The sequence below is a fragment of the Callithrix jacchus genome, chromosome X (assembly GCF_049354715.1).
Source record: "Callithrix jacchus isolate 240 chromosome X, calJac240_pri, whole genome shotgun sequence".
Lineage (NCBI taxonomy): Eukaryota > Metazoa > Chordata > Mammalia > Primates > Cebidae > Callithrix > Callithrix jacchus.
The window spans coordinates 49,592,745-49,620,118 of record NC_133524.1 but is presented as its reverse complement, the minus strand read 5'-3'; the positions used below and the strand labels follow the sequence as shown (position 1 = coordinate 49,620,118).

Genomic DNA, 27,374 nt, shown 5'->3' with positions numbered 1-27,374 from the left:
GACCTCATCTCTATATTATTATTTTGAGACGGAGTCTCGCTCTGTCACCTGGACTGGAGTGGAGGAGCGCAGTGGCACAGTTTTCGCTCACTGCATCCTCAGCCTTCTGAGTAGCTGGGACTACAGGTGCGTGCCACCATGCCTAATTTTTTGTATTTTTAGTAGAGACAGGGTTTCACCATGTTGGGCAGGATGATCTTGATCTCCTGACCTCGTGATCTGCCCGCCTTAGCTTCCCAAAGTGCTGAGATTACAGGCGTGAGCCACCACGCCCGGCTTACAATTTTCTTTTTAATTCGCGGGTATAGTGGTGCACAACTGTTGTTCCAACTATTCAGGAGGTGGAGGTGGGAAGATTCTTTGAGTCTGGGAGGTCAAGGCTGTAGTGAGCCGTTATCACCACCACTACATTTCAGCCTGGGCAACAGAATGAGACATTGTCTCAAAAAGATAAAAATTAGGCTGGGCACAGTGGCTCAGGCCTGTAATCCCAGCACTTTGGGAGGCCAAGGTGGATGGATCACAAGGTCAAGAGATCGACACCATCCTCACCAACATGGTGAAACCCCATCTACTAAAAATACAAAAATTAGCCGAGTGTGACGGCACGTGACAGTAGTCCCAGCTACTTGGGAGGCTGAAGCAGGTGAATTTGCTTGAACCAGGGAGTCAGAGATTGCAGTCAGCTGAGATTTTGCCACTGCACTCCAGCCTGGCAACAGAGCAAGAGTCAAGAAAGAAAGAAGGAAGGAAGGAAGGGAGGGGGAGAGAGAGAAAGAAAGGAGGAAAGAAAAGCAAGAAGGAAAGAAAGGAAAGAGAAAGAAAAAATTTAAAAGTATAGGGAGGTTAAGAACAGAGAATCTTTATTATCATCATTTATATTATATTACCAAGAGTTATTATTTGAGGTTGGCTAGAAATCTGAGTGCAGACAGGCAAAGAAGTTGCCCCACATCACAAAGCAAGTAAAGTCAAAACAGACGACACTATCACAGGCTATTCCCAAGGTATGTTTTTTCCTGTAAAAATATATTATCTGGTCTTGACTAAAGGTGTGGGCCCTCAAGGCAAGGCAGACAGAGCAGCAACACATGGGTTCAGTTTACACATTTATTATAGAAATCCCCTTCCAGTGTGGGTAATGTCTTGGGCCCAGATCCATTGGTACAAAAAGAAAAGTTTAACACCAGGAAAAGGGGGTAGGGGAACCCCCAGCTCCAGAAAGTCACAGACAGGTATCATAGAAAACACAACTTGTGTGAGTTTGCTTAAAAAGTGGTAGATGGGGGCTGGGCACAGTGTCTCACACCTGTAATCCCAGCACTTTGGGAGACTGAGGTGGGCAGATCACGAGGTCAAGGGTTCGAGACCAGCCTGGCCAACATGGTGAAACCCTGTCTCTACAAAGAAAACAAAAATCAGCCGGGCGTGGTGGCATGTACCTGTAATCCCAGCTACTCAGGCAGCTGAGGCAGGAGAATTTCTTGAACCCAGGAGGCGGAGGTTGCAGTGAGCCAAGACCGTGCCACTAAACTCCAGTCTGGATGACAGGGCAAGACTCCACCCCACAAAAAAACAATAAGTGGTGGATGGAAGGAAAGCCAAGGAAGGTGTGAGTGGCCCGTGGCCTGTGGCCAGACCTCACCTGAGGATTTTACTGGCATCTACTGGATGCCAGGTTCAACCCCACAGCATCCCAGGACACAGCACACATATAGCCCTTTGCCCCTCCTGTGGGGTCTCCTGACTAGGGGTGGTCAGGATAGAGGCTTTGGGCACAGATGGAACTGGGCTTCTTCAGGCATCCCACCCAGACTGTAGTCCTTCCAAGTGTGGGCAGAGAGCTCACTGCCCCACTAACGCCCTGGCAATGGGTGGCAGGGACTTCTGTTCACACCAGAGTCTCCTGGCTGCCCTAAATGGCCCTGAGACCCGATATGGTCCATTTTATGGAGGGGGTTCCTGAATGGAACCTGGTTGGGCATGGGAATAGGAATGAACCCAACCAGATGAGATCACAGTTTCCCTTTTATAAAACGCCTAGTGTTGGAGGAAGACAGTGAATACCTAAGTTACAACTGTAAACAGAAATGGAGGAAGGGGCTTGGGGTCCCCATGACATCATCCCCTCTCTTTTAAGCTGGCTGAAGGCCCCCAGTCCCCAGTACAGTGTGAGAGAAGCAGGGTGTCAGACACCTTCCTGGGCCCACAGGAAGCCAGAGGCCTTGGAAGGTAAGGTTGGCACACTCCGCTCAGGACTGAGAGCAACCACATCCCAGGGCCCATCGAGGTCAGCTGTGTGCTCCCCAGACTGGAATCGTGCCCAGGCCAACAAGGGGCATATCAGAAGGGGTCAGACCAGCGTCCCTGGGGTCTGGGTGTCAGAACTGGAGGACTGCTCCCCCTCTAGCGTCAGGTCACTTAAACGAGCGCTCAGCTCCGGGGGATACAGGAAGTCCGCGTAGTATCTTTAGAAGGGTAGCAGGAATCCGGAGGACAGGGCGGAGAAGACAAGAAGAGAGGAAAAGGCAGACAAGACAAAGAAAGAGAAAGGAAGAGGCTCGTTAAAGAGGTGGAGGCAGGCATAGGACAGCAATTTCAGGCTCTGGGGCAAGGAGAGAAAAGGAAGAGAATGGCAAGGGGCATAGATGTCCCTTCCTCCCAGCACCCTGCGTCAAGGCTCATCTTCAGCCTATAACTTGATAAAGAACTGCTGCTACCAGCGCCCAAGATCCCCTCCACCAGGACCCCATGGACTAATGCAGATCATGTGCAGCAGAGTGACCCTATGCCATCGCGGCAGCTAGTTTCCTCATGGTCCAATTCATTAGCAATCATGACTAGCCATTCCCTGGCCTGGATATATTCACCATCTGCCTTAAGAGACCCCTACCCATCAGTAAAAGCACCCCCCATACCTGCCAGAGACAGGGGGTGCCGTGAAACTCCTCGAGTGTGGGAGTGGCGCCTGGCTGGGGGCCCCGTACAGCGCCTGGCCCACTTCATAGCAGCGGGCATGGAGAAAGGTTGGGTGTGACGGGCCCGCAGAGGGGAGCACAGGCCGGCGCTGGGGCCCCGCAGCCAGTCCTGAGTTCCGGATGTACCAGTCCCGCAGCCCCTCCAGGGCCAGGTTCTTGTGGCCACTGCGTTCACCAGCTGAAGGGATACGGGTGGGTGGGGGCATCCACAGCAGAGGGTTTGGATGTACCTCAGGGCCCTCAGCAGCCTCTGGGGGCAGGCCACAGGGCTTGGTGCGCGTGGCACGGGTGTGGGGGTCCTTGGTGCGGAGGAGGGGGCTGTTGCCATCAGCTGCATACACAGGTGGTGGGCCAGGGAGCATGGTGAGGAGCCCGTCCCGGCGGGAGAGCGGTCCTGGGACCTCAGCTGCAGGCAACAGCTCCCCCCAGCCTGCTCCACCGCCACTGCGGGGCAGGCCACGATCCAGGGAATAGTCCAAGAGGAAGTCCCCACACACAGGTGGGAGCCGGGGGGCACCTCGAGAGGCAGGGGCAGCTGAGCTAGGCCGGGCGGCCCGGGGAGGGTCTGGGGGCCCAGCTGTGCGGGAGGAGAAGGCAGGGGTTGGTTGGGGGCGCTCATACAACACCTCACTGCTCTTGCAGACTGGGGGGCCAGAGGCAGAGGGAGCCAGAGGGGCAGGCGGGGAGCCGGCTCCCCCACCAGCTGCCCGGTCCACCAGCAGGGCCTCAGAGCTGTTGCTGCGGCGGGTGCGAGCTACGAAGAGGGAGGCGCGATCGGAGGCAGGGTCTGCCCGGGGGAAACCCATCTGGGAGTCCTGGCTGCCGGACCACTGGCGAGAATGAAGGCCTTCAGGTCTGGAGTGAGAGGTGAGGGTCATGGGAATAGGTTCATAAAAATCAGTCAGGCCTGCAGTGCCCTCCCTACCCCACCCCTTTCTGAGCCTTCACTTTTTTTTCTTTTTTTCCTGAGACAGTCTCACTCTGTCGCCCAGGCTGGAGTGCAGTGGCACGATCTCAGCTCACTGCAACCTCCACCTCCTGGGTTCAAGTGATTCACCTGCCTCAGCCTCCCGAGTAGCTGGGACTACAGGTGTGCACCACCACGCCTGGCTAATTTTTGTATTTATTTTAGTAGAGATGGGGTTTCACCATGTTGGTCAGGCTAGTCTCAAACTCCTGCCCTTGTGATCCACCCACCTCAGCCTCCCAAAGTGCTGGGATTACAGGCGTGAGCCACGGCGCCCAGCTGAGCCTTCACTTTCACATCTCCAAATGGGCCCAGGGTTGGAAGCTGTGTGTATAAAGGTGGCAGGTAGTGACATGTAAAGGGCAGCTAAGGTTCTGTCTCAGGCTAGGGGGTTGGGAGTAGAAACGTATGGGGGAGGCCTGGTGCTGTTAGTTCCAAGGGAGGTAAAAATATGTGTAGGGACTCATAGCTAGCAGAGGAGGGGCCAAACAGGGGGCTCTTCCTAATCCAGTTGACCCCTCCTGCTTCTAAGGCCCTTCTCATGGCTCACATGGCCTCCAGGATTGAGTCTCAGGCCTTATGGCCCACATGTAAAACTCTGCCTGAATTCTATATCTAACTGTCTGTATGAACCACCTAAAGCTACTATCCCAGCAGCCACCATTCACAGAACGCAAGCCCCACAAGGATGGGGACTTGGTTTTGTTCAGAGCCTGCAGAAAGTAGGCACTCTGTTTAAGAAGAAGAGGAAAGTGGTTAAAAGCATGGACTCTAGAGTCAAACTTGCCTGGGTTCAAACTCCAGGACTTCAGTTTATTAACAAGTTACTTAACCTTTCTGTGCCTTACTGGCCTCATCTATAAAATGGGAATAACAACAGCAGCCACAGGGATCTCATGATGATTAAATGAGTTGATACCAGGTAACACACTAATTCCTAGCAGGTGGCAGGCACTCGGAATATGTTAACAAGAACTTATGTCCATGTCTTTCAAAGGCAGACATTATTATTCCCATTTCACAAATGAGGAGACAATGATCCAGAGCAAGGGAATGGCTTGTCCAAAATGCACAGAAAAGCCTGTACTCAAACTTTGGTGCTTCTGCCCCAAATCCCCACCCCATTCTCCACCGAGATGATGCCTTTTCACCTTTAGCACCCAGCCTCCCATGTCCCACACCTTTTTTTGGTTTCTTTTGAGAGGGAGTTTCGCTCTTATTGCCCAGGCTGGAGTGCAATGGCGTAATCTCAATCTCGGCTCACTGCAACCTCCACCTCCCAGGTTAAATCAATTCTCCTGCCTCAGTCTCCCAAGTAGCGGGGATTACAGGCATGCCTCACCATGCCCGGCTAATTTTTAGTAGAGACAGGGGTTTCACCATGTTGGTCAGGCTGGTCTTGAACCCCTGGCCTCAAGCTTCCCAAAGTGCTGGGATTACAGGCGTGAGCCATGGTGCCCAGCCATCCCACACCTTTTGATAATGCTGTCCTCAAGCCTCCAGTAAGAACTAATGGTTCCCTCCCCTCTGATCCTCCAGCCCACCCTCAGATTCCCCTTACTTGCAGAGCTGGGGGCCAGCGCCCCGGGTGAGGACAGGGGTGGCAGGCACACTTCGGCCCTCAAAACTGGAGGCACTCCTGGGCAGCGAGCGTGTGGGGCTAGACAAAGATGGGCAGGCCCAGGTAGGGGCCCAGGTTAGAGACTGTACCCGCCAGCAGACCCTCCGCCAGCCCAGGCTTGCTATCCCATTCCCAGCTCCTGTGAAAGGGAAGATGAGCTCATTCTCACCTGGTGGGGCTGGCCACAGAGTTCCGCCGGCTCTTCAGATCCCCGTAAAGATCTGATGGGGGTGGTTTCCATGGGGTTCGCCGCTCAGGGCTCCCCCCAGATACTGCCCGCAGCTGGTCCCAAGCCTTGGGTGGTGAGGGGCGCTCGGCCATAGAGAAGCAGCCATGGGGCTCCTCTGGGTGGAAGAGAGCAACTGGTGTAGAATTCAATGAGGGGGGCCCAGTGGGGGCAGGACAGGCTGGGGGGCAAGGCCATGGGGAGGGGCAAAGTGCTGGGGCAGGTTAAGCAGGGTGAGGAGGAGCTATGGCTAACAAGTAGGTTCTGGGGCTGCAGGGCTGGGGTGGGGTGAGGCTAAAAAGATGGGGGACCCACAGGAAGATAGGGCATGGCTAAGGAGAAGCTGAAGAAGCACAGGAAGGGCTGGGCATCAAAGGATGGGCTGATCATGCAGGATGTGGTCGGAAGGAAAAAAGGGGATAGGCTGAGGGGATGCAGGGGTCAGAGGCAGGTTTGGGGGATAGGAGTCCTCACCGTTGTCATGGCTGGCCCCAGATTCTGAGAGGGAGCTGCTCTCCGAGTGCAGAACTACGTCCTCTACAGGTTAGAGGGGGAGAAGTGGGCCTCTCACTCCCAGGCCTAGGTGCCACCCCCTTACACCACTGGGTGAGCACCTCCACTTGGCCCACCTTCTGACCAGTTTCCTCCTCACCCTGTTGCCTTCCCAAGAATCTGCTTTTACCAGAGCCCAGGACCACACTGGTTTGGTTCCTGACCCGGCAGATATTTATCAGTCCCCCTCAGTTTGCCCTTTCCAATGAGCCAGTTTGTCACAACTCTTCACATGGGTTGGGCTACTTGAGTTGTGCCTACCTCCCGGCCACTCACCCATCCCAGCCCTACCACGTCCATTCAACAGTGTCCACTCTCTCACCCTCACCAGGGGATGCTCACCTTGGCTGAGCTGAGTGAGCCGCATGCCCAGGCAGACTCCCTGGGCGGTGATCACTGGCCCCGTAGACAGTGGCAGTGGCTGGGGTGGTGGGAGCACTGGGAGGCCAAGGCGGGCCCGGACGTCCCCGAGCTGCTCCTCCAGCTCGTGCAGCCTCCGCAGTGCGTCTGCCTGGACCTGGCGCCGGCGCCGGCGCTGCTCGGTGCTCAAATCAGGGGCCAGGGCCAGGCGGCGGGCAGCTGCTGCAATCTGCTGCTGCACCGACACCTCACGCTCCAGGGCCTCAAGAGCCAGCTCCTGTCGGGCCCATCCAAATGTTGGAAATGGCCAGGCACAGGGACCTGGTGGAGCCAAACCCACTAGAGGCTGTCCTGCACTTCCAGTGGCCTATTCAGGCCTATTCACCTGCAGGTGGAACTTATTTACCCCAGGGAGGGGAGGGGGCAGGGCAGGGCAGGGCAGGGCAGGGCCTCTCTTGGTGAAGGACTGGGACTGTTTATCTTCCTGAGCATGGGAGGCCTGTCCTGACAGTTAGGGACCAGCATCCTCCCTCATTGCAGGAACCTACCTCCAGAAGCCCTTTTCCTTCTCACCTTAGCCTCTCCCTCACCTGGCCACAAGCCCCCTCCCCATACCTTCCTCCTGGCTACTCCTCTGTACCTGTCCCCTCTCCCCACCCTCTTGCTCTCCACACCCATCTGCTCACCTCAGCAGGGCACAAGGAGTGGTGTGCTGGGTTGGGGTGTGGTGGAGGGTAGGCGCGGGCTGTGGGGGGCCGCCGGCGGACCAACTGGGGCCGTTCACCAGGCTCCAACGGGCACTCAGGGGGCAGCTGGCCAGTCAGCTCCTGGTGGAGGGCAGAAGTCAGAGACTACCAAGGGTTAGTTGGAAGGATGCGGTAACACATTAATGATCCCAGAAGCTACAGAAGTCCTACCAGGAGCCTGGCCCTGCTCAGCACCCACACACGATACTTCCCTTCCTCCTCCCATTATGTCCAACAGGCAGGCGTGCCCAAATCTCAATGGCCCAAACCCCTGTGGTGGTGGGCATGAGAGGCAGGGAGACCTGCTTTGGGATCCAAAATTGTTTCATTTTTATAAAAGCGATACCATCGAGATCCTAAGTATTATATAACTCCCTTCGGGGGCTGGGGCTGCGTGGTCTGAGCTATAGTATTATTTCTGGCACACTGTGGGCATTCACAGTAAGAGGGGGAAACTGAAACTACACATCACCCTGTGCCAGTTCAGGTCTGACTGTGCTGCCAAATTTTGAACAGAACCTGTTTTCTAAGGTTTGTTGGATTTGAAATTGTCGACAGGGGATTGTGTGCCTGTATTACCGTATTTCATTCATTCTAACACAGCTAAGCTGAGCTTTGAGAAAGTGGGTGACAGAGAAAAGTGGGTGACACAGACAGGACAAGTGGTTGAACAACTGCCACCCAAGTCTGTCTATCTAGGGGACCCAGCTCCTCACCTCCCCCACCACCTCCCCGCCTGACACCCCTAGGGCCAGGCCCTTACCGCCTCCTGGAGACACACTTTGCGGAGCTCCTGAAGTTTCAGGCTCAGGGCCTCCTGTAGGGTCCGCTGCCGGTCAAGCAACCCCCGCAGACGCTCTGACTTCACCTGGGGGGCAGCCTCTCCGAACAGGGCAGCTGGACACAGAGGGAGCAAAGATCAGTGGGACAGCCAGGGCATCCTGGAGCAGCTGTGGGGCCAGGGACCAACTCTTCCCAAGCAAGCAGGTGGTGATTTAGAGCAGGGGAGGAGGCAACAGGAGGGGAAGCAGCCACCGACCTGGGGCATTGAAGGTAGGAGAGCTGATCAGCTGACCTTTGACTTCCATCTTGGTGCTGTTGAGAGGCCGTGGCTGATGGCTGGACAAAGTCTGGCAGTGACACACAGGAGCCGTTAAGGAAGCACGTCCCATGATACCCCAACCCCCAGCCCTTCCCAACTTCCCATGCCACAGCAGGGAATAAGGGGTAACCTGGGCCCCACGTGCCTGCTTGACCTGCCCTTTCAGAATCCGTGTGGATGTCTGGACCCACTTGGCCCTGGTACCTTGGTTCCCTTCGCATTGAGTGGGAGCACAGCAAGTGGGGAGCTGGGCGGACTTACAACGCCTCCTCAGAGGCCCATGGGTCACAGCCAGGAGTCTTGCCTGGGGAGGGAGAATTAATGGGACAGATTCAACCAACCATAAGAACAACAGCCACGCAGTCAGCACCTGGTTGCCTGCAACAGTTACCTACAATGCCACAGTGAATCTTCACAGCCACCTGGGAAGATTCATACTCCCATTTTACAGATGAGGAGAGGAAGGCACAGAGGTGAAATAACTGGCCCATAGCCACATACATAACCCAGGTCCACCCCCTGGACCTACACTCTTGCTCACGAGAACCGCTTCAACTCCACCAACTTCCTCATAAGTTCCCTGGTCCCTCAGGCCTCAGGGTCTTTGCCCAGGCTGTGGCTGCTGCCTGAAATGCTTTCTTCAATCTGTCACCACCCCAGCCCCTTCGTGTCACTTATCATTCTAAAGCTTAAATATCACTTCCACAGGGGGCCCCTGTGTTATATTCTCTCACAAATGGTTGTCCAACAAGAGATTATGCCTCCTGGAACATCCGCAATGATAGAAAACATTATCTGTCCCATTTTCATCAGCATTGCCAGCATCCTGAACACGGCTGTACACGCAAGTGCTCAATGAATGGGTGCCAGGTGAATGAATAAAAGACGGAGTAAATGAATGAGGAGGCAGTGGAGCCAGGGTTCAAGCCCAGATCTGTGGGTCTGTGCTTGTCCCAACTCCATTCTGTAGCTCTAGTGCAGCAAGGAGAGTGTTCACTAGGTTCACTTGACCCAGGGTCCCTCCAGCCCCTCTTCCCATGCCAGCCTGTCCTGAGCCTAGCTAGGGAAGTCCCCCTGCTGGAATTTGTAAGAAGTAAAGTCCACAGCTGAAAATAACAAACCACCTGCCTCCTGCCTCCTGCCTCCTTCTCTGCCCTCAATGCCTCTGCTGACCATGGAGCCTGACTTGGCTGGCCACCAGCCCTGCCCTTGTCCCCTCCTTTGGAGTTTGCTCCCTCCCTTCCACATCCTGCTCAGTCCCCAGCTGGGGAGCTGAGTGACATCACCTCCCACCACCTGGCCTAACCTCAATGGCAGGTGACTGGGAGGGTTTTATGGGGCCACAGAGTTCCCATCATCACCTACCTTGAACTTGGCAGCTTGTCATGACACTGTTAGCCTGGTGTGAGGAAGACCCAGCCAACCAAGGAGGCATGGGTTCAAGCCCCTTCCCCATCTGTATATCGTAGGGTGAGGCCAAGCTGTCTATAAGGTGTCAGTTTTCTCTGGAGTCCTCCTACCTGCCCCATAGGGCCTGTACCCCTCTCTTGAAGCAGTGGTGCCCTGCCTTCAATAGCAGGGGTGGGAATCAGTCCCTAAAGCCTTTTGACAAACCCAGGCCCCAGCAGAGGCATTCACATCCCCACTCATCTAAGGTCTGACATTTCCCAGCATGGCAGGAGTTTCTCCACACCCCAGCTCACTGGGGCTCCAATTTTCCCAGGCCCCTTTTAGGCCTGAGGAACTCTCATAGGGCTTCCTGGAACCTTCCTCCACCCCCATAGGAACCCAACTCCATCCATGGTCCCCTTTGCCAGCATTGTTCCCAATCCCATGCTGGGCTGCTTCAATCCTTTTATTTTATTTTATTTTATTTTTATTTTGGAGACAGAGTCTGGCTCCGTCCCTCAAGCTGGAGTGCAGTGGCACAATCTCAGTTCACTGCAGCCTCCACTTGCCAGGTTCAAGCAATTCTCCCCCTTCAGCCTCCAGAGTAGCTGAGATTACAAGGGTGCGCCACCATGCCTGGCTAATTGTTGCATTTTTAGTAGAGACAGGGTTTCACCATGTTGACCAAGCTGGTCTCAAAGCCCTGACCTCAGGTGATCCAACCGCCTCGGCCTCCCAAATTGCTGGCATTACAGGCATGAGATACCACGCCCAGCCAATCCTTTCTTCTCTAGGAGCTCAGAACATCCTGGAAGTCAAGACAGGGTCCACATAGGAACCCCAACTCCTCCCTGTCAGCCAGACCTCGAGGGACATAGCTAGAGCATGAGTCATGGGGTCACTTGGCAGGCTACACACAGGGTCAATGCCCCACACCCCCACACCCAGTTCCCACCCCAAGCCTCTGCCTCCACTCACCTGCCCTCTGCACACTTGCCACGGGGCCTGGGGCTGCCTCATCCCCACCCAGATGGAGAGAAAGCACACCCCCACTCCAATACCAGGTCTCCCCCCACCAGTGACCCCATGGCCCCTATCCTGTCCCAGGGATGAGCTGCAGCGGGAGAGCGGCAGAGAGCACCCCCACACCCACAGGCGGGCCTGGCAGGTTTTTCAGGTCTGCCATTCTGACACCACAGCCGAGAAAGAAATTCCTGGCTGTAATGACTGTTTACAACCAAGATACCTCACCTGGGTGGCACCCCAACACTTGGGGGGGGCGCATTTCCACATCCTGTCACTATCAGAGCAAATACGAACTCTCAATGTCTGGGAGCCCCCACTTCCTCCACTGTAGTGAACAAATCGGGCACAGGCAGACAGGTGCCTGAGTAATGGTTTCTCAGTAACTCAGGTCTTTCTTGGGGGGAGCTGCTGAGGGAGGGCAGAGGCTACTCCTGGCAGGGAAGAAAGGAAGTAGGGATAAGGTGGAGAAGGGGGGACTCATAATTCTCTTTTCCCTGATCCCTCCTCGTCCATTTCCGGCAGGGAATCGGCTCAGTGCCAGGAAAGGAAATTGGAGTTTTTTGGGCTTTGCCCCTCTCCGCAGGCTCTCCGTTCTTGCTGCCCCTCTCCTGCCCTGCCCTGCATTGTTGGTGTGCCTCTCCCACAGACCTGGCTCTCTTACGAAGGGAACTTCAATACACCTTGCCCCAGGTCCCCAATGCCCTCATCCCCATCACACCCTGGGCCCACTGCTCCAAGGTGCTCACCAATGCCAGAGAGCGCTGTGGGGTAGCCTCAGATACCTCAAAAATAGTTGTCTCGACCAGGCCCTGGCTCCGGCTGGTAGTGGCAGTGAGCAGCAGTGGCAGATGCCTTGGCCACCTCCTACTAGGTAATGGCCCAGCCTACCTGGCCAGGAACTGGGCCGTCCCACACCTTTTAACCCTTGCCTGTCTGTCACCAGGACTAGAGCCACCCCTGGGGTAGTCTCAGGGCCAGGTCCGCTCAGGGTGCACAGCATGTCTAAGAAAACACCCTGGGCTAGGCAGCATGGCTCATGCATGTAATCTCAGCACTTTGAGAGGCCGAGATGGGAGGATTGCTTAAAGCTAAGAGTTCAAGGCCAGCCTGTGCAACATAGTGAGACCCCCCCCCATCTCTATGAAAAAAATTATTAAAACATTGGCCAGGCATGGAGGCATGTGCCTCCTCACCCCATACACTTAGCAGAAAACTGGGAAGAAGGGCTGAGAGTGGTGGGAGCAGAAGCTCCCTCTCCTACTGCCCAAATTCCCAGAGAATTAGACCCGGCGCACTCAAGGGACACCTTGGATCTGGGCCATAGAGGTGTGGGGAGCTGTAAAGTACATGGGAGGCTTTGGGTGGATACTGGGTTTCTGTCTCTTGGCAGTAAGCATCACATTCTGAGGCCCCTACTCTTTCCTGCCAGGGAAAGGCAGTGGTAGAAGGTCTTGGGGCAATTTCCACCCTCACTGGGGAATAGTTTCCCAAGTTGGGGACAGAGTAAGTCGACCTGTCTAAGGAGAGGCCAGGCCTCAAGATCCCACCACCTTCTGTGGCTCCAGAAGAAATAATTTCAATAAAACCAAGCACAACTTATGCCCTACAAAACACTCATAGGTTTTGACCCCTCTTGGTCCCTACAAATGTAGGAGGATAGCACAGACCCAGCCTCCTCACAGCCACTTTATTTCATTTTATTTTTATTATTTTTTTAGGAAGACCTCACCCAAACTCACAGCCATTTTATAGACGTAGAAGCTGAGGCTTAGAGAGGTGAAGAGGCCTGATTCAGATCACAGTGGCAGAAGAGCAGGTGGAATCAGAATTTCTGGGGGCTGGGTCCTGGCTGGGAGGCAGACAGAGGCTACTCCTGCAATCGGGGAGAAGTAGGGAAGGGGGCTCTTGCTTCTTCACATCCATGCTGGGTCTCTCCCCTTCGGAGAGTCAGGCTTCATGCCAGAGAAGGAAATGAGAGCCTTGAGTCCCTACAATGTACTGTCCCCCGGCTCCACCACCACCACCTGGGCTCCGGGCCTGTCCCAGCACACAGCATACATCCTGTGCTCCACTCAGGACCATCTGCTCTGTGACTTCAGGGCCCAGGGCCCAAGCCCCACCCAGCCCCCTGCAATAGCCCACACCATGAGGTGGAGTGAGGAAAGCTGCAGGTGGGCCGAGGCTAGAGAGGAGCTCACTCTGAATCAGCAGTGCCCTAGACTCACACTATTAAGGCCTCCCGCCATCCCTGCCCACCTTTCTTCCTGGATGTGAGATTTCCAGCATGGAACGAAAAGGCCCCTTTCATCCCCCTCTTCCCTTCACTGCCTGGGGCTGGTAGAGGTGGGCAGCAGTAAGGTGGGCACTGGGTGTTAGTGGGGAGTGTTCTCTTGGCCACAGCCTCTCCCACCTCTTGTGGGCCATCAAGGATGTTGGGAAGGACAATAATAAAATCAGAGCCACCTGGGTGCAGTGGCTTACACCTGTAATGCCAGCACTTTGGGAGGCCAAGGTGGGCAGATCACCTGAGGTCGGGATTTCGAGACCAGCCTGACCAACATGAAGAAACCTCTACTAAAAATACAAAATTACTAAAAACACAAAATTAGCTGGGCTAATTACAGGTCACATGCCTGTAATCCCAGCTACTTGGGAGGCTGAGGCAGGAGAATCACTTGAACCCGGGAGGCAGAGGTTGCAGTGAGCCGAGATTGCGCCACTGCACTCCAGCCTGGGTGACACAGCAAGACTCCATTTCAAAAAAAAAAAAGAAATCAGAGCCAAGAGGGATGAGAATCTGGCTGGCAATGTGTATTGAGTCTTAAAGCTTAATTCTCCTCATCTGTAAGATGGGTAAAAGGTGGTTACAGAGACAATGGAGGCCAAGTGAAAGGCATTTCAAAGTGCAGGGAAACACACCATGTCATTAATGACTGTTACTAACAACAATTAATACACTCACGCAGAGGTGGGCTGTTGCAGGGGTAACTGGGGGAGAGCAAGTAACCGGACTTCCTGGGCCAGGCAGACAAATGAGGCAGAGTCACCAGTGCACATCATTGCCCTGGTCCATGACTTTTTTTTTTATTGCATTTTAGGTTTTGGGGTACATGTGCAGAACATGCAAGATAGTTGCATAGGTACACACATGGCAGTGTGTTTTGCTGCCTTCCTCCCCTTCACCCACTTTTAACAGCCTCAAAGATGACCCAACATTTAAGCCCCACCCTAGCTGGGTCCTGGGGCTCACGTGACCCTGCCATCACTAGTAAATGGTGAATCTGGCATTCAACCCAGCTCTGCCACTTACTGTCTGTGTGACGGCTTGAACAAGACACTTAACCTCTCTGTGCCTCTCTGTCAATTGGGGACGATGATAAAAGTAGGTACCTCACGGGGCTATTGCGAGCATTAAATCAGTTAATACATTTAAAGCTTGTGTAGAACAGTGTCTGGTAAGAGCTCTGTATATGTTGGCTGTCACAGTTACAAGCATTCTTCCCCAAACAAAGTCAGAAATCAAGTAGATACATTCAGATACATTTTTTCCAGACAGAGCTGGTGTCCTTCCAGTCTCACTTGATAAATTTGAAACGTTGTTTTTCCTCAGATAACTTGTCTGAACTCTTGCTATCCAAAATCAGAGACTAAGTATATTCAAATGCATTTTTGAGACAGAACTGGTATCCCTCAGCTTCCAAATTCTACTTGCTATCCAGACACCAAACCCTCCCTGCTCACCAAATGAGACATATTTGAAACAGAGCTGTTTCCCTCATGATCCAACCTCTCCTTTCTCAACATCAAAAATGCAGGAACCAAATACATTCAGAGAAATTGTCTGAACTCTCACCATCCAAATGCAAGAACTGAATGGATTTGGAAACATTTTAAAGATACAATTGGTATCCCTCATTCTTGAACTTTCCTTACTCTCCAGGCAAAATGCAGGAACCAAATATATTTACATAACAGGGTGCCCTCACTATCCCAACTCTTGTCCCTGGAGCTCAAGAAAGTTCATAGATTTGGATATATTTTTGACTGAGAGTCATTATTCCTCATTATCTTGATTTTCCCTACTCACTATGTAAGATGTGAAAGAAAATACCTTCAGATAATTTGGTAGGTTTCACTGTCTGAACTTTGGTAACTTTCCCTCTCAGAATTCAGGTACCAAATAGATTGGGACAGTGAGAAATGCTTGTGTCATTATCAACAGGTTTGGATAGATGTTCAGGATAAATAAGATAGGTCTGGCATCTTGTTATTCAAACTCACTACTCTCTATGAGAAATGCAGGAATGAAACCTAATTGAGTAACACATTGTCCTCTAGCCATTCAAGTTCTCCCCATCATCCTCAGAATCAAGGAGATTTGGACAATGAGGGAACCCTGCATTATTGTTGTTGTCACTGTTACTACTGGACAGGCCTGATTCTTATATCTAGTGACTGCCTGGCCTTCTTCCCCACAGACAAGCCCCACAGAGGTGGGGTGAACTTAGCACCAAGATTTTTATTGCTTACTGCTGAGAGGAGGAGGATGAATCCTTGACCCCATCCCTCCTCTATGCCAAGTCCTGAAGCCTTGGCCTAGAATAGACCTTTTCTTTTTTAGGCCGGGAAAGCAGGGATCATGCACCCAGAATCAAGACCAAGGAATAGAGGTAACATGGCCTAGAAGATTCATACTTACCCCTGGGTCCCCCATCCCTTCATATTTTCTCACCCCTTCCCCCCAACATGAGGCAGTCCCTAACATAGCAAGGCTGGAAACACGACCCAGACCTCTCAGACTCCCAGAGAATCACTGAATAATTTAGGGCATTCTTTCGCGCTTGCAGAGAACAGGGGCGTAGGAAGAGTTGCATGCCCTCCTGGGGCAGGAGGAGAAATGTAAGCTCTATGTACCATGACTAGAGTGAGGGTAGGGGAGATAACACACAAAAATCCCATCAGTCACACGGGGCGCATAGGGCTGCTTGCTCTTGCTAAGAGAAGCATTTGGGATGTACTTCAGAGGTCCTGGGAACCGCAGAACCTTCAAGGGCATGATATAATGGGACCCCTGTCCTGGGCTCAGAAGGGATGGCAAGAGGATATTAGGAAGGAATAAGATCAGAACAGGGTGGAAGGGCATGGTAAGGGGGAGAACAGCCTGGGACTGGGATGGGAAGGGACAGAACAGGAACAAACATAGGGGACAGGACAGAACCAGAGTTATCGCAGGATGGAGGTCAAGGGGCAGGATGGGGAATGAGCCAGGACGCTGGCCAGGGGATGGGATGAGGTGAGGTTCAAGACAAGGGTCAGAGAAAAAGTAAAAGAATGAGACAAAACAGCAGGGCAGGGGGCAGGGTTAACACAGAACAGCAGTCAGAAGACCTGACTAGGACAGGCTAAGCCAGTGGTCGAAGGAGGGGACAGGGAAAAGGGCAGGTTCAGGATGGAGGTCAGGAACAAGAAAAGACCAGGACACAATGAGAATAGGAATGAGGATGGTGATGGGACAAGAAAAGAGGGAAAAACAGAACCAGAGTCAGGGGCAGGGACAAGGCAGGAGACAGGGGAGGGTATTTAAAGGTGGTGAGCCAGGATGCAGATCAGGAGTATATAGGAGAGGATATCATACAGGGTGCAGAGAAAGGACAGAAGTCTAGTTCTGGACAGAACTAGACCAGATTGGGATTAGGGGGACAGGACATGACTGGAAGAGGTTTGGAGACTGTATAAGAGTTTTTAGAGAACAGACAGGTCATGCGTCAGGACAGAAACTGGGGTGAGTGTTGGGCATCAGGATAGGGCAAGATGCTTCAGAGATGAGACAGGGTCAGGCAAGGATCGGGGTCAGGTCAAAGTCCCCAGGACAGAACTGGATGGGGTTTGGGGTCAGGACTGGATTTAGGGTGACAAAACAGGGGTTGAAGATCTCACCAGGCCAGAATATGATTAAGTCAGGGCTCGGACGGAAGGTCCTGAGGCCAAGGCCAGCAGAGGCTGAGGTTTAAAAAAGATGTAGTCAGGTCGGAAAGGGTCAGGATTGAGGCCACGGGGTCAGATGTCCCGAGTGCGCGCGCAGGTACGCCCCGTCGGCGTTTCCGGGCCCTCACCCCACCCTGTCCCCTCCCTTACTCCGCAGGCGGGGCTGGTTACTCACCGAGGGTCCCCGCGCCGCGGTAGGCGGGGTCGGTGTCGGCCGGCCGGGGTAGTGGGCGCGCCCCTCCCTCGCTGCGCCCTTCTCGTCCCCGGGAGCGCGCCTGCTCCCCTACTGCCCCCTGCCCGTGGGCCGCGTTCGGCTGCGCGACCGTTAGCCGTGGGGGCCAGACGGGGGTCGCAAGGAGGGTGGGAGGGGAGCGCCGGCCCGGCCGCGGGCGGTGAACCCCCGCCCCCACCTCTAACTCGGGTCTGTCCGCTTCCAGCGGCACGGCCACCTCCGCCGCTCAGCCGAGCCTAGTGGGTGGGGGGACCGGGGGGCGGGGCGCGAGACCACAGCAGCGGCGGATACTAAGTGCGCAGGCGCCGGCTCGGGTCTTCGATTTTTCTTGCCCTGGGAGCGCCAGGAGCGAACAAGCCGGGAGCGCGTGCGCACACGCTTTCTCGAGGGCGGCGGAGCCCTCCCCCGCCGAGGCCACGCCCCTTCAGGGAGCCTAGTGGCGCCCCTCACCCCAAGTCATCCCCCAGGGACCCTCAAGCAATACCCCAAACTGCTCTCTGTAAGCTATCCCTACATCTGTAAACTCCCACAGCAACTCTCCCTGTTGTCCCTCAAATACACTCCAAACCACCCTCCATCATCCTCCAAATTATATCCCCAAACTACTGTGTGTTGATTCCAAGCGGTACCTCCAGTCCACCCTCTAAGGACACCCAAGCTGTAGCAGTAAACTACCTTACACTACCTACCCCCAAGTTGTTCCCCCAAACCGTCCGCAATCAGCCCTGAAACCATTACCCTCCAAACAGCATCTCTAAATCACCTGCTATCTACTTCCAATGTGCACCCGTAACACCCTCCATTGACCCCAAACCCCTCTCCATGTACCCTCCGAACCATACTCCATTTACCCAAAATGGCTCTCCAAAAGCCCTCAACATCAGCCCAAACATTCCTAACTACCCTTAATGTGGGCCTCACCTGCACCGCAAAGTAATTCCAACAGTCACCCACACTACCTCTGAACCCTGTTCCATGGGCCCCTCCCACACACCCACCTTTCATTGACCTCCCCTTGTCAATGAAACTACCTTCCAACAGCCCTATCACTGTGCGGTATAACCCAACTACGCTTTCTGTGATCTTTCAACTGCATTTCAAGCTACCCTCCAGCACCCTCTACACCTCTAAACCACACTCCACCTACCCAAACTGTACCTCAAACCACTCTCCAACACTTCTCTACTGTACCTCCAAATAGCCACCAACCATCCTGCTGTAGTTACCCGATTGGGCCCCAAATCATACTCCAGTGGCCCCAAATGTGTCCTCCAAGCCCTCTAAAGTCTTAAGTGCACCCCAAATCATACTTAAGTGACCTAAATTACAAAGCACTCTCAGTGATTTTTTTCTTAAAACAACTTAATTGGGATATCATTTATGTACCAGGCTGGGGACAGTGGCTCACATTTGTAATCCCAGCACTATGGGAGGCTGAGGTGAGTGGATCACTTGAGGCCAGGAGTTCAAGACCAGCCTGGCCAACATGCTGAAACCCCATCTCTACTAAAAATACAAAAAGTGAGCCAAGCATGATGGCACACGCCTGTAATCCCAGCTACTCAGGAGGCTGAGGCAGGAGAATTGCTTGAATTCAGGATGTGGAGGTTGCAGTGAGCCAAGATACTGCCACTGCACTCCAGCCTGGGCAATAGAGCAAGACTCCATCTCAAAAAATAATAATGATAATAATTATTAATAATGATAATTATGTACCAAAAATTATGGTACCATGAACCATAAAAGTCATCCACAATTAAGTGTGCAATTCAACAATTTTAGTAAATTTGCCAAAGTGAGGTAGGGCGTGGTGGCTCACACCTATAATCCCATCACTTTGGGAGGCCGAGGTGGGCAGATCACCTGAGGTCAGGGGTTCAGGTCCAGCCTGGCCAACATGGTGAAACCCCGTCTCTACTCAAAATACAAAAATTAGCTGGATATGATGGTGAGCGCCTGTAATCCCAGCTACTAGGGAGGCTGAGGCAGGAGAATCGCTTGAACCTGGGAGGTGGAGGTTGCAGTGAGTCAAGATTGTGACACTGCACTCCAGCCTGGGCGACAGAGTGAGACTCCGTCTTAAATAAATAAATAAATTTGCCAAAGTGTGTAACAGTTGCTATAGCCCAGTTTTAGAGCATTTCCAATTATCCCAAAAAAATCCCTCATGACTGAATGCGGTTAATCCCCATTCTTATTCTCAACCATAGGCAATCACTAATCTACTTTCTGTCTCTATAAATTTGCTTTCCTTGGACATTTCATTAAAATGCAATATGTGGATTTTTTATGTCTGGCTTCTTTCACTTAGCTTGATGTTTTGTTCATCCATGTGGTAGCATGTAACAGTGGTTTGTTCCTTTTATTGCTGAACAGTAGTCTATCCAATGATTTTTAACTTCTCTCCAAATTACCCACCAATAGCTCCTCATTCACAACTCAAAATACCCCTCTGACATCCAGATTTCAAAACAGACCCCCAAACTGCACCCTAGACCATACTCAGCAATTGTACCACAGACCACTCTATAATCCCCAAATATCATCACTAAACTACCCTCCCAAACCTCACCTTTACCCCTACACCACCTTCCAACAGAGTTCGCTGTACATCCTCAAACTGCCCTTTATCAGCTCCCAAGAATATCCCCAAAGTGCCTTTTCTTTTCTTTTTTTTTTTAGACAGAGTTTCGCTCTTGTTACCCAGGCTGGAGTGCAATGGCGCGATCTCGGCTCACCGAAACCTCCGCCTCCTGGGTTCAGGCAATTCTCCTGCCTCAGCCTCCGAGTAGCTGGGATTATAGGCACGCGCCACTGTGCCCAGCTAATTTTTTGTATTTTTAGTAGAGACGGGTTTTCACCATGTTGACCAGGATGATCTCGATTTCTTGACCTCGTGATCCACCCGCCTCGGCCTCCCAAAGTGCTGGGATTACAGAGTGCCTTTTCAATAATACCCAAACCTAACTCCACTCTACAACAGTTACAAACCCCACCCCTAAAATTCCCCTTCCAACAGCCCCAACCATGCCTCTACCCACTAACTACCTTCCTTGGTCCCAGAACTGCAGACCCAGACTGTAACCCCAAACCCCTCTTCACTGACTGCCATGCCCAACCTTGTCTTTTTCTTTCTTTTTTTTCTTTTGTTTTGAGAGAGTTTCACTTTTGTTACCCAGGTGGAGTGTAATGGCACCATCTCAGCTCACTGAAATCTCCACCTCCCAGGTTCAAGCGATTCTCCTGCCTCAGCCTTCTGAATAGCTGGGATTACAAGCATACACCACCACACCTGGCTAATTTTGTATTTTTAGTAGACATGGGGGGTTTCTCCATGTTGGTCAGGCTGGTCTCGAGCTCCCAACCTCAGGTAATTCTCCCGCCTTGGCCTCCCAAAGTGCTGGGATTACAGGCATGAGCCACTGTGCCTGACCCCAACCTTGTCTTAAATTACAAGCAACTACACCAACAAAACATCTTTTGATTTTTCCCAACCATATCACCCAAACCACCCTCCAAGAACTCCCAACTACAGCCTAAACTGCCCTCTAATAGCACCCTATGCTACCTGTAAACATTCCCCATTTACCTTCCCAGTCTCCCAACTATACCTCCCATCCACCTTCCAATGACTCTCCAAAGCCCACCTCAATTTTCCCTTTCACGGCTCCAGCTGCACCCAAGTGCTTTCTAACAGCCTCTAATTATGCTCTCAAACTGCCCTTGATAACCCCCAACATACCCCTACGTCCTTTCAGTGACCTCCAACTCTTCCCCAAAGGCATCTGTAGTTCTTTCATGTGGCTGCTATAACCAATGGCTGCAAACGTGGTGGCTTAACAAACAAACAAAAACAGAAATTCGCGGTAGCTCACGCCTGTAATCCCAGCACTTTCAGATGCTCCAAGCAGGCAGATCACTTGAGGCCAGGAGTTTGAAACCAAGGTCACACCACTGCACTCCAACCTGGCGACAGAGCTAGACTCTTTCTCAAAAAAAGAAAAAGCTGGGCGTGGTGGCACTTGCCTGTAGTCCCAGCTACTCGGGAGGCTGAGGTGGGAGGATCGCTTGAGCCCAGGAGTTCTGGGCTGTGCGCTATGCCAATTGGGTGTCAGCACTAAGTTCGGCATCAATATGCTGGGGGAGCAGGGGACCACCAGGTTGCCTAAGGAGGGGTGAACCGGCCCAGGTCAGAAATGGAGCAGGTGAAAAATCCCATGCTGATCAGTAGTGGGATCACGCCTGTGAATAGCCACTGTACTCCAGCCTGGGCAACATAGCAAGACCCTGTCTCTTAAAAAAAAATGTGTGTGGGAGGGTGAGCGTAATGGCTCATGCCTGTAATCTCAGCATTTTAGGAGGTAGAGGTGGGCAGATTGCTTGAGGTCATGAATTCAAGACTAGCCTGGCCAACATGGTGAAACTCTATCTCTACTAAAAATACAAAAAATAGCGGGGCATGGTGCAGCATGCCTGTAATCCCAGCTACTTGGTAGGCTGAGGCAAGAGAATCACTTGAAACAGGGAGATGAAGTTGCAATGAGACGAGATCACACTACTGTACTCCAGTCTGGGTGACAGAGCAAGACTGGTGTGATCTCGGCTCACTGCAACTTCCACCTCCCAGGTCCCAATTCAAGCAATTCTCCTATCTCAGTCTCCCAAGTAGCTGGGATTACAGGCATGAGCCACCATGCCCAGCAAATTTCGTATTTTTCAGTAGAGACGGAGTTTCACCATGTTGGCCAGTCTGGTCTTGAACTCCTGACCTCGTGATCTGCCCGCCTTGGCCTCCCAAAGTGCTTGGATGACAGGTGTGAGCTACCGCACCCAGCTCTACCACACCATCTTATGACAGTTAACAGTCTGTTCCTTAAACCACCTTACAGAAGACCCAACTCTCTCTCTCTCTCTCTCTCTCTCTCTCTCTCTCTCTCTCTCTCTCTCTCTCTCTCTCTCTCTTTTATTTATTTATTTATTTATTTTGAGATGGAGTCTTTTTCTGTCACCAGGCTGGAGCGCAGTGGCACAATCTTGGCTCACTGCAACCTCCACCTCCCAGGTTCAAGCAATTCTTCTGCCTCAGCCTCCCAAGTAGCAGGGACTACAGGCATCTGCCACCTATTTTAGTAGAGACGGGGTTTCACCATGTTGGCCAGGATGGTCTCAGTCTCCTGACCTCGTGATCTGCCTGCCTCAGCCTCCCGAAATGTTGGGATTACAGGCATGAGCCACAGAGCTCGGTTGCTGAACTCTATCTCTAAAAACCCATCTTCCTATATTCCCTCCAACTCTACCCCAAACCATCTTCCACCCATCAACTATATTCCCAATCCACCCTCTCAATAGCTACCACCTGCACTCTTTTTTTCTTTTTTTTTGAGACAGAGTCTCACTCTGTCGCTCAGGCTGGAGTGCAATGGTATGGTCTCAGCTCACTGCAACCACCGCCTCCCAGGTTCAAGTGATTCTCCTGCATCAGCCTCCCAAGTAGCTGGGATTATAGGCACCAACCACCACGACCAGCTATTTTTTGTATTTTTAGTAGAAAGGAGGTTTCACCATGTTGGCCAGAGCGGTCTTGAACTCCTGATCTCATGATCTGCCCACCTTGGCTTCCCAAAGTGCTGGAATTACAGGCATGAGCCACTGCGCCTGGCTATGTACTCTTAAACTGTCTTCTTGATCCTCATTCTTCCCAAAGACCTTCAAGTGATCCTTCGATTGCCGGCTAACTGTCCTATTGTAGACCCCAAACTCACCCCCGACCCACCCTGGCTCACCACTCAAATCTATCCCTAAATACCCCCCAACTTCACCATCCAGCTGCCCTCCCATTCCCTCCACATGTCCCCTTCACACCACCTTGAAGTTGTCTTGCAATGAAACTCCAGCTAAGGTTGCAGTGAGCTGAGATCACACCAGTGCACTCCAGCCTGGATGACAGAGCGAAACCTTGTCTCCAAATAATAATAATAATAATAATAATAGAGAGAGAGAGAGAGAAAGAAAAAGGAACTCCAACTATATGGCAGGGGTACAAGTATTGAGAAAGTCGATAATGAGATATTAAGAGAGAGAAACTATTGCATGGTGGTGTGTACCTGTAGTCCCAGCTACTCAGGAGGCTGAGGCAAGAGAATTGCTTTAACCTGGGAGATGGAGGTTGCAGTGAGCCAAGGTCGCACCATTGCACTCCAGCCTGGGTGACAAAGCGGGACTCCATATCAAAAAAAAAGAGAGGGCAGGTGTGGTGCTCGCGCCTGTAATCCCATCACTTTGGGAGGCCAAGGCGGGTGGATCAGGAGATCAGGAGATCGAGACCATCCTGGCCAACATGGTGAAACCCTGTCTCTACTAAAAAAAAAAAAAAAAAAAAAATTAGCTGGGCATGGTGGCACATGCCTGTAGTCCCAGCTACTTGGGAGGCTGAGGCAGGAGAATTGTTAGGAGGCAGGAGAATTGTTAGAACCCAGGAGGCGGAGATTGCAGTGAGCCCAGATCGAGCCACTGCACTACAGCCTGGTGACAGTGCAAGACTCTGTCGAGAGAGAGAGAGAGAGAAACTAGGGCGGGAATCGGTGGCTCACGTCTGAGGCGGGCAGATCACTTGAGGTGTTCCTTCAAAACCAGCCAGGCCAACATAGGGAAACCCTGTCTCTACTAAAAATACAAAAAAAAAAATTATCTGGGCACAGGTGCGGGCACCTGAAATCCAAGCTACTCAGGAGGCTGAGGCAGGAGAATCCCTTGAACGCAGGAGGCAGAGGTTGCAGTGAGCCAAGATAGTAGCACTGCACTCCAGCCTGGGCAACAGAGCGAGACTCCGTCTCAGAAAAAAAAAAAAGAGAGAGAGAGAGAGAAACCCAGAAAGATGCCGGGTGGGTATATCATGCAGGGTGTCATGGGATATTACTTATCACAGAGACATTTGAGATGCGTGTGTGAAGCTGGTGCTTGTAGGATTGGGATGTGTGACAGGATCATTACTCTGTGGGTCTAATGCTGTAAATATTTGTTGCCAGTCTGTTGTAAGTCTTTTAACTTTGTAGCATCTTTCATCAGACAGTATGTATTTTTATTTACTGATTGATGGATACAGAGTCTCATTCTGTCCCCCAGGCTGGAGGGCGGGGGTGCAAATACCGCTCACTGCAACTTCGAAATTTCCAGGCTCAAGCCATCCTCCTGCCTCAGCCTCCCAAGTTGCTGGGACCACAGGTGCGCCCTGCCATGCCCCACTAATTTCTTTTTTTTTTTTTAGACAGAGTCTCACTCTGTCACCAGGCTAAAGTGCAGTGGCAAGATCTTGGCTTACTGCAATCTCCACCTCCCGGTTCAAGCGATTCTCCTGCCTCAGCCTCCCTGGTAGCTCGGGCTACAGGTGCGTGCCACCACCCCCAGCTAATTTTTGTATTTTGAGTAGAGACAGGGTTTCACCATGCTGGCCAGGATGGTCTCAATCTCTTGACCTCATGATCCGCCTGCCTTGGCCTCCCAAAGTGCTAGGATTACAGGTGTCAGCCACTGCGCCAGGCCTAATTTTTAAAAAAATATATTTGTAGAGACGGGAGTCTCCCTATGTTGCCCAGCCTAGTCTCAAATTCCTGGGTTCAAGTAATTCTCCCGCTTAGGCCACCCAAAGTGTTAGGATTACAGGTGGGAGCCACCGCCCCCAGATGCTCCTCTTTCTTCTTTTGCAAAATTCACCATTCTTAAATTTTTTTGAGGGGGGGATGGAGTGTCCCTCTGTCCCCCAGGCTGGAGTGCAGTGGTGTGATCTCAGTTCACTGCAACCTCCGCCTCTCAGGTTCAAGCGATTCTCCTACCTCAGTCTCCCCAGTAGCTGGGACTACAGGTGTATGACACCATGCCCAGCTAACTTTTTTTTGTATTTTCATTAGAGATGGGGTTTCACCATGTTGGCCGTGATGGTCTCGATATCCTGACTTCCTGATCCGCCCACCTCGGCCTCCCAAAGTGCTGGGATTACAGGCGTGAGCCACCGTGCCTGGCCCTTTCTTTTTTTTTTTAGACACAGTCTCACTCTGTCTTCCAAGGCTAGAGTGCAGTGGCAGGATATTGGCTCAGTGCAACCTCCGCCTCTGGGTTCAAATGTTTCTTGGGCCTCAGCCTCCCTAGTAGCTGGGATTACAGGCATATGCTACCACCCTCGGCTAATTTTTTTGTATTTTTAGTAGAGACAGAGTTTTGTCATGTTGGCAAGGGTGGTCTTGAACTCCTGACCTCAAGTGATTCACCCTTCTTGGCCTCTCAAAGTGCTGGCATTACAGGCACAAGCCACTATGCCTGACCATTGTTTTTGTTTTGGAGACAGTCTTGCTCTGTCACCCGGGCTGGAATGCAGCAGCGCCATCTTGGCTCACTGCAACCTCCGCCTCCTGGGTTCAAGCCATTCTCCTGCCTCAGCCTCCCAAATAGCTGGGACTACAGTTGCATGCCACTACGCCCAGCTACTTTTTGTATTTTTGTAGAGACAGGTTTTTGCTATGTTGGCCAGGCTGGTATCAAACTCCTGGACTCAAGCGATTCACCTACTTTGACCTCCCAAAGTGCTGGGATTAGAAGTGTGAGCCACTGTGCCTGGCCCATTTTTATATGTTTAAGGCATCATAGGAATTTTAACATTGGATCTACACGTTCCATTTTAGAATTTTGATTGGTGTAATTGGTAATGTATTAGTTTCTTTTGTTTTTGAGACAGACTCTCACTGTCACCCAGGCTGGAGTGCAGTGATGTCATCTAGGCTCACTGCAACTCCACCTCCAAGTTCAAGGGATTCTCATGCCTCAGCCTCCCAAGTAGTAGGGATTACAGGCATCCACCACCACGCCCGGCTAATTTTTTTTTTTTTTTTTTTTTGAGACAGAGTATTGCTCTGTCACCAGGTGCCAGGCTGGAGTACAGTGGCACAATCTCGGCTCACTGCAATCTCCGCCTCCTGGGTTCAAGCAATTCTCCTGCCTCAGCCTCCCAAGTAGCTGGGACTACAGGCGCACGCCACCACACCCAGCTATTTTTTTTTTTTTGGTAGTAGAGACGTTAACCATGTTGGCCAGGATGGTCTCGATCTCTTGACCTTGCGATCCACTCGCCTCGGCCTCCCAAAGTGCTGGGATTACAGGCATGAGCCACCGTGTCCGGCCAGAAGTCATCTTTATTATGTGGAGGTCCCCTCCCACCCCTGGTATGAGATGGTTTGTGTGAGTATGAATGTGCAAGTTTACGAAAGCAGCTGACAGTCCTGTGAAATAAGGATGCCAATACAGAAGGTCCGAGGTAAATGGGAACTCAGTGAAACTCCTATAGGCGCAACAAAGGGCGGGGTCTTGGCATGTCGGGAAAGAGGAAGGGAAGGCTGCGGGTCTGAGTGAGCTACGTGCACCTGAAGGTACGGATGAGACCCTCCGCCTTGTGCAAGCCGGCTTGCATGCGTCTGGCATACAGGAGCGCTCAGTAAATGTTGAATAAATGAACCAATGAGCTAATAAACTAATTTTGGAAAGCTTCTTGTATGACAAACAACCTGCTAGCACTTTTCATATACTATCTTTAATCCTCAGAACAACCCTGCCAGACAGGTATTTTGATCTCCATTTAACAGGCCAGGAAAGTTGAGGCTGGGAGAGGGGAGGTCCCCTTCCATATTCAAACCTGGATCTTTGTGATTCCAGAAGTCGTCATTCACCGAAGGGACCAGATTCATCACCCGTCAAGAATTTATTAAGCACATATTGCGCAGCGCAACGAACATAGTACACCAACCTCTCTCGATGGCATGGAACAAGTGGAGTACTCCCAGAAGACCAGCTGGGCGGCTGGACTGCGGATACCAAAAGGATAGGGTTTCTGGCCCGGACTTTCAGGGAATGTAGCTGCCTCTGCCTCATAATTATGGCTTTGGCTGAGAGAGCACAGTTAGATCGAGGTTGCAGCGCGGTCTAGGGCGCAGATATTACGAATATTGGCCGAGAGAGGGCGCGGTTCCGCAGCTAAAAGCTAGGCCAGGAGACCCTCAGCGCGCCGACTGGCTGTCGAGGCGCAGGCGCAGAGGACCCAAGGAGCGGCTTAATATATTATCTTGCAGGGGAATAATTTGAGAAGAGAGGGCGTGGCTCCAAAAGCGACGCAAACATGGAGGCGTGGCTCAACCAAATTGCCCCTCGCC

The 27,374-nt window shown here is 52.2% G+C and overlaps 1 protein-coding gene across 14 annotated transcripts; it reads right to left on the bottom strand.

Moving 5' to 3' along the window:
- Positions 1-1,096: 1,096 nt before the first annotated feature.
- CCDC120 (coiled-coil domain containing 120) lies at positions 1,097-27,165 on the bottom strand. 14 transcript variants are annotated; one of them, XM_035288444.3, is made up of 12 exons: positions 17,128-17,233; positions 16,905-16,967; positions 8,757-8,856; positions 8,490-8,580; positions 8,214-8,347; positions 7,391-7,531; positions 6,687-6,981; positions 6,267-6,329; positions 5,736-5,910; positions 5,507-5,605; positions 2,919-3,833; positions 1,097-2,468 (listed from the first exon to the last, which is right to left on the bottom strand). In XM_035288444.3, exons 4-12 carry the CDS (start codon positions 8,536-8,538, stop codon positions 2,354-2,356), a joined length of 1,986 nt encoding a protein of 661 aa, XP_035144335.1. In that variant the 5' UTR covers positions 8,539-8,580; positions 8,757-8,856; positions 16,905-16,967; positions 17,128-17,233; the 3' UTR covers positions 1,097-2,353. The 14 variants fall into 14 exon arrangements, with proteins under 14 accessions (XP_035144335.1, XP_078219342.1, XP_035144327.1 ...); XM_078363216.1 differs by having other exon boundaries at positions 8,814-8,856; XM_035288436.3 differs by lacking the exons at positions 16,905-16,967; positions 17,128-17,233 and adding an exon at positions 26,972-27,165 and having other exon boundaries at positions 8,698-8,856.
- Between the last annotated feature and the right edge of the window lie 209 nt (positions 27,166-27,374).

What these genes read in the sequence shown, in the direction of transcription:
- CCDC120 (XM_035288436.3), bottom strand. An exon ending in TGGGGCCAGCCATGACAACG is followed by an intron (nt 5,911 to 6,266) that starts GTGAGGACTCCT and finishes TCTTCCACCCAG; the next exon opens with AGGAGCCCCATGGCTGCTTC. An exon ending in GCACCCCCTGTCTCTGGCAG is followed by an intron (nt 2,469 to 2,918) that starts GTATGGGGGGTG and finishes ACCCTTCTAAAG; the next exon opens with ATACTACGCGGACTTCCTGT.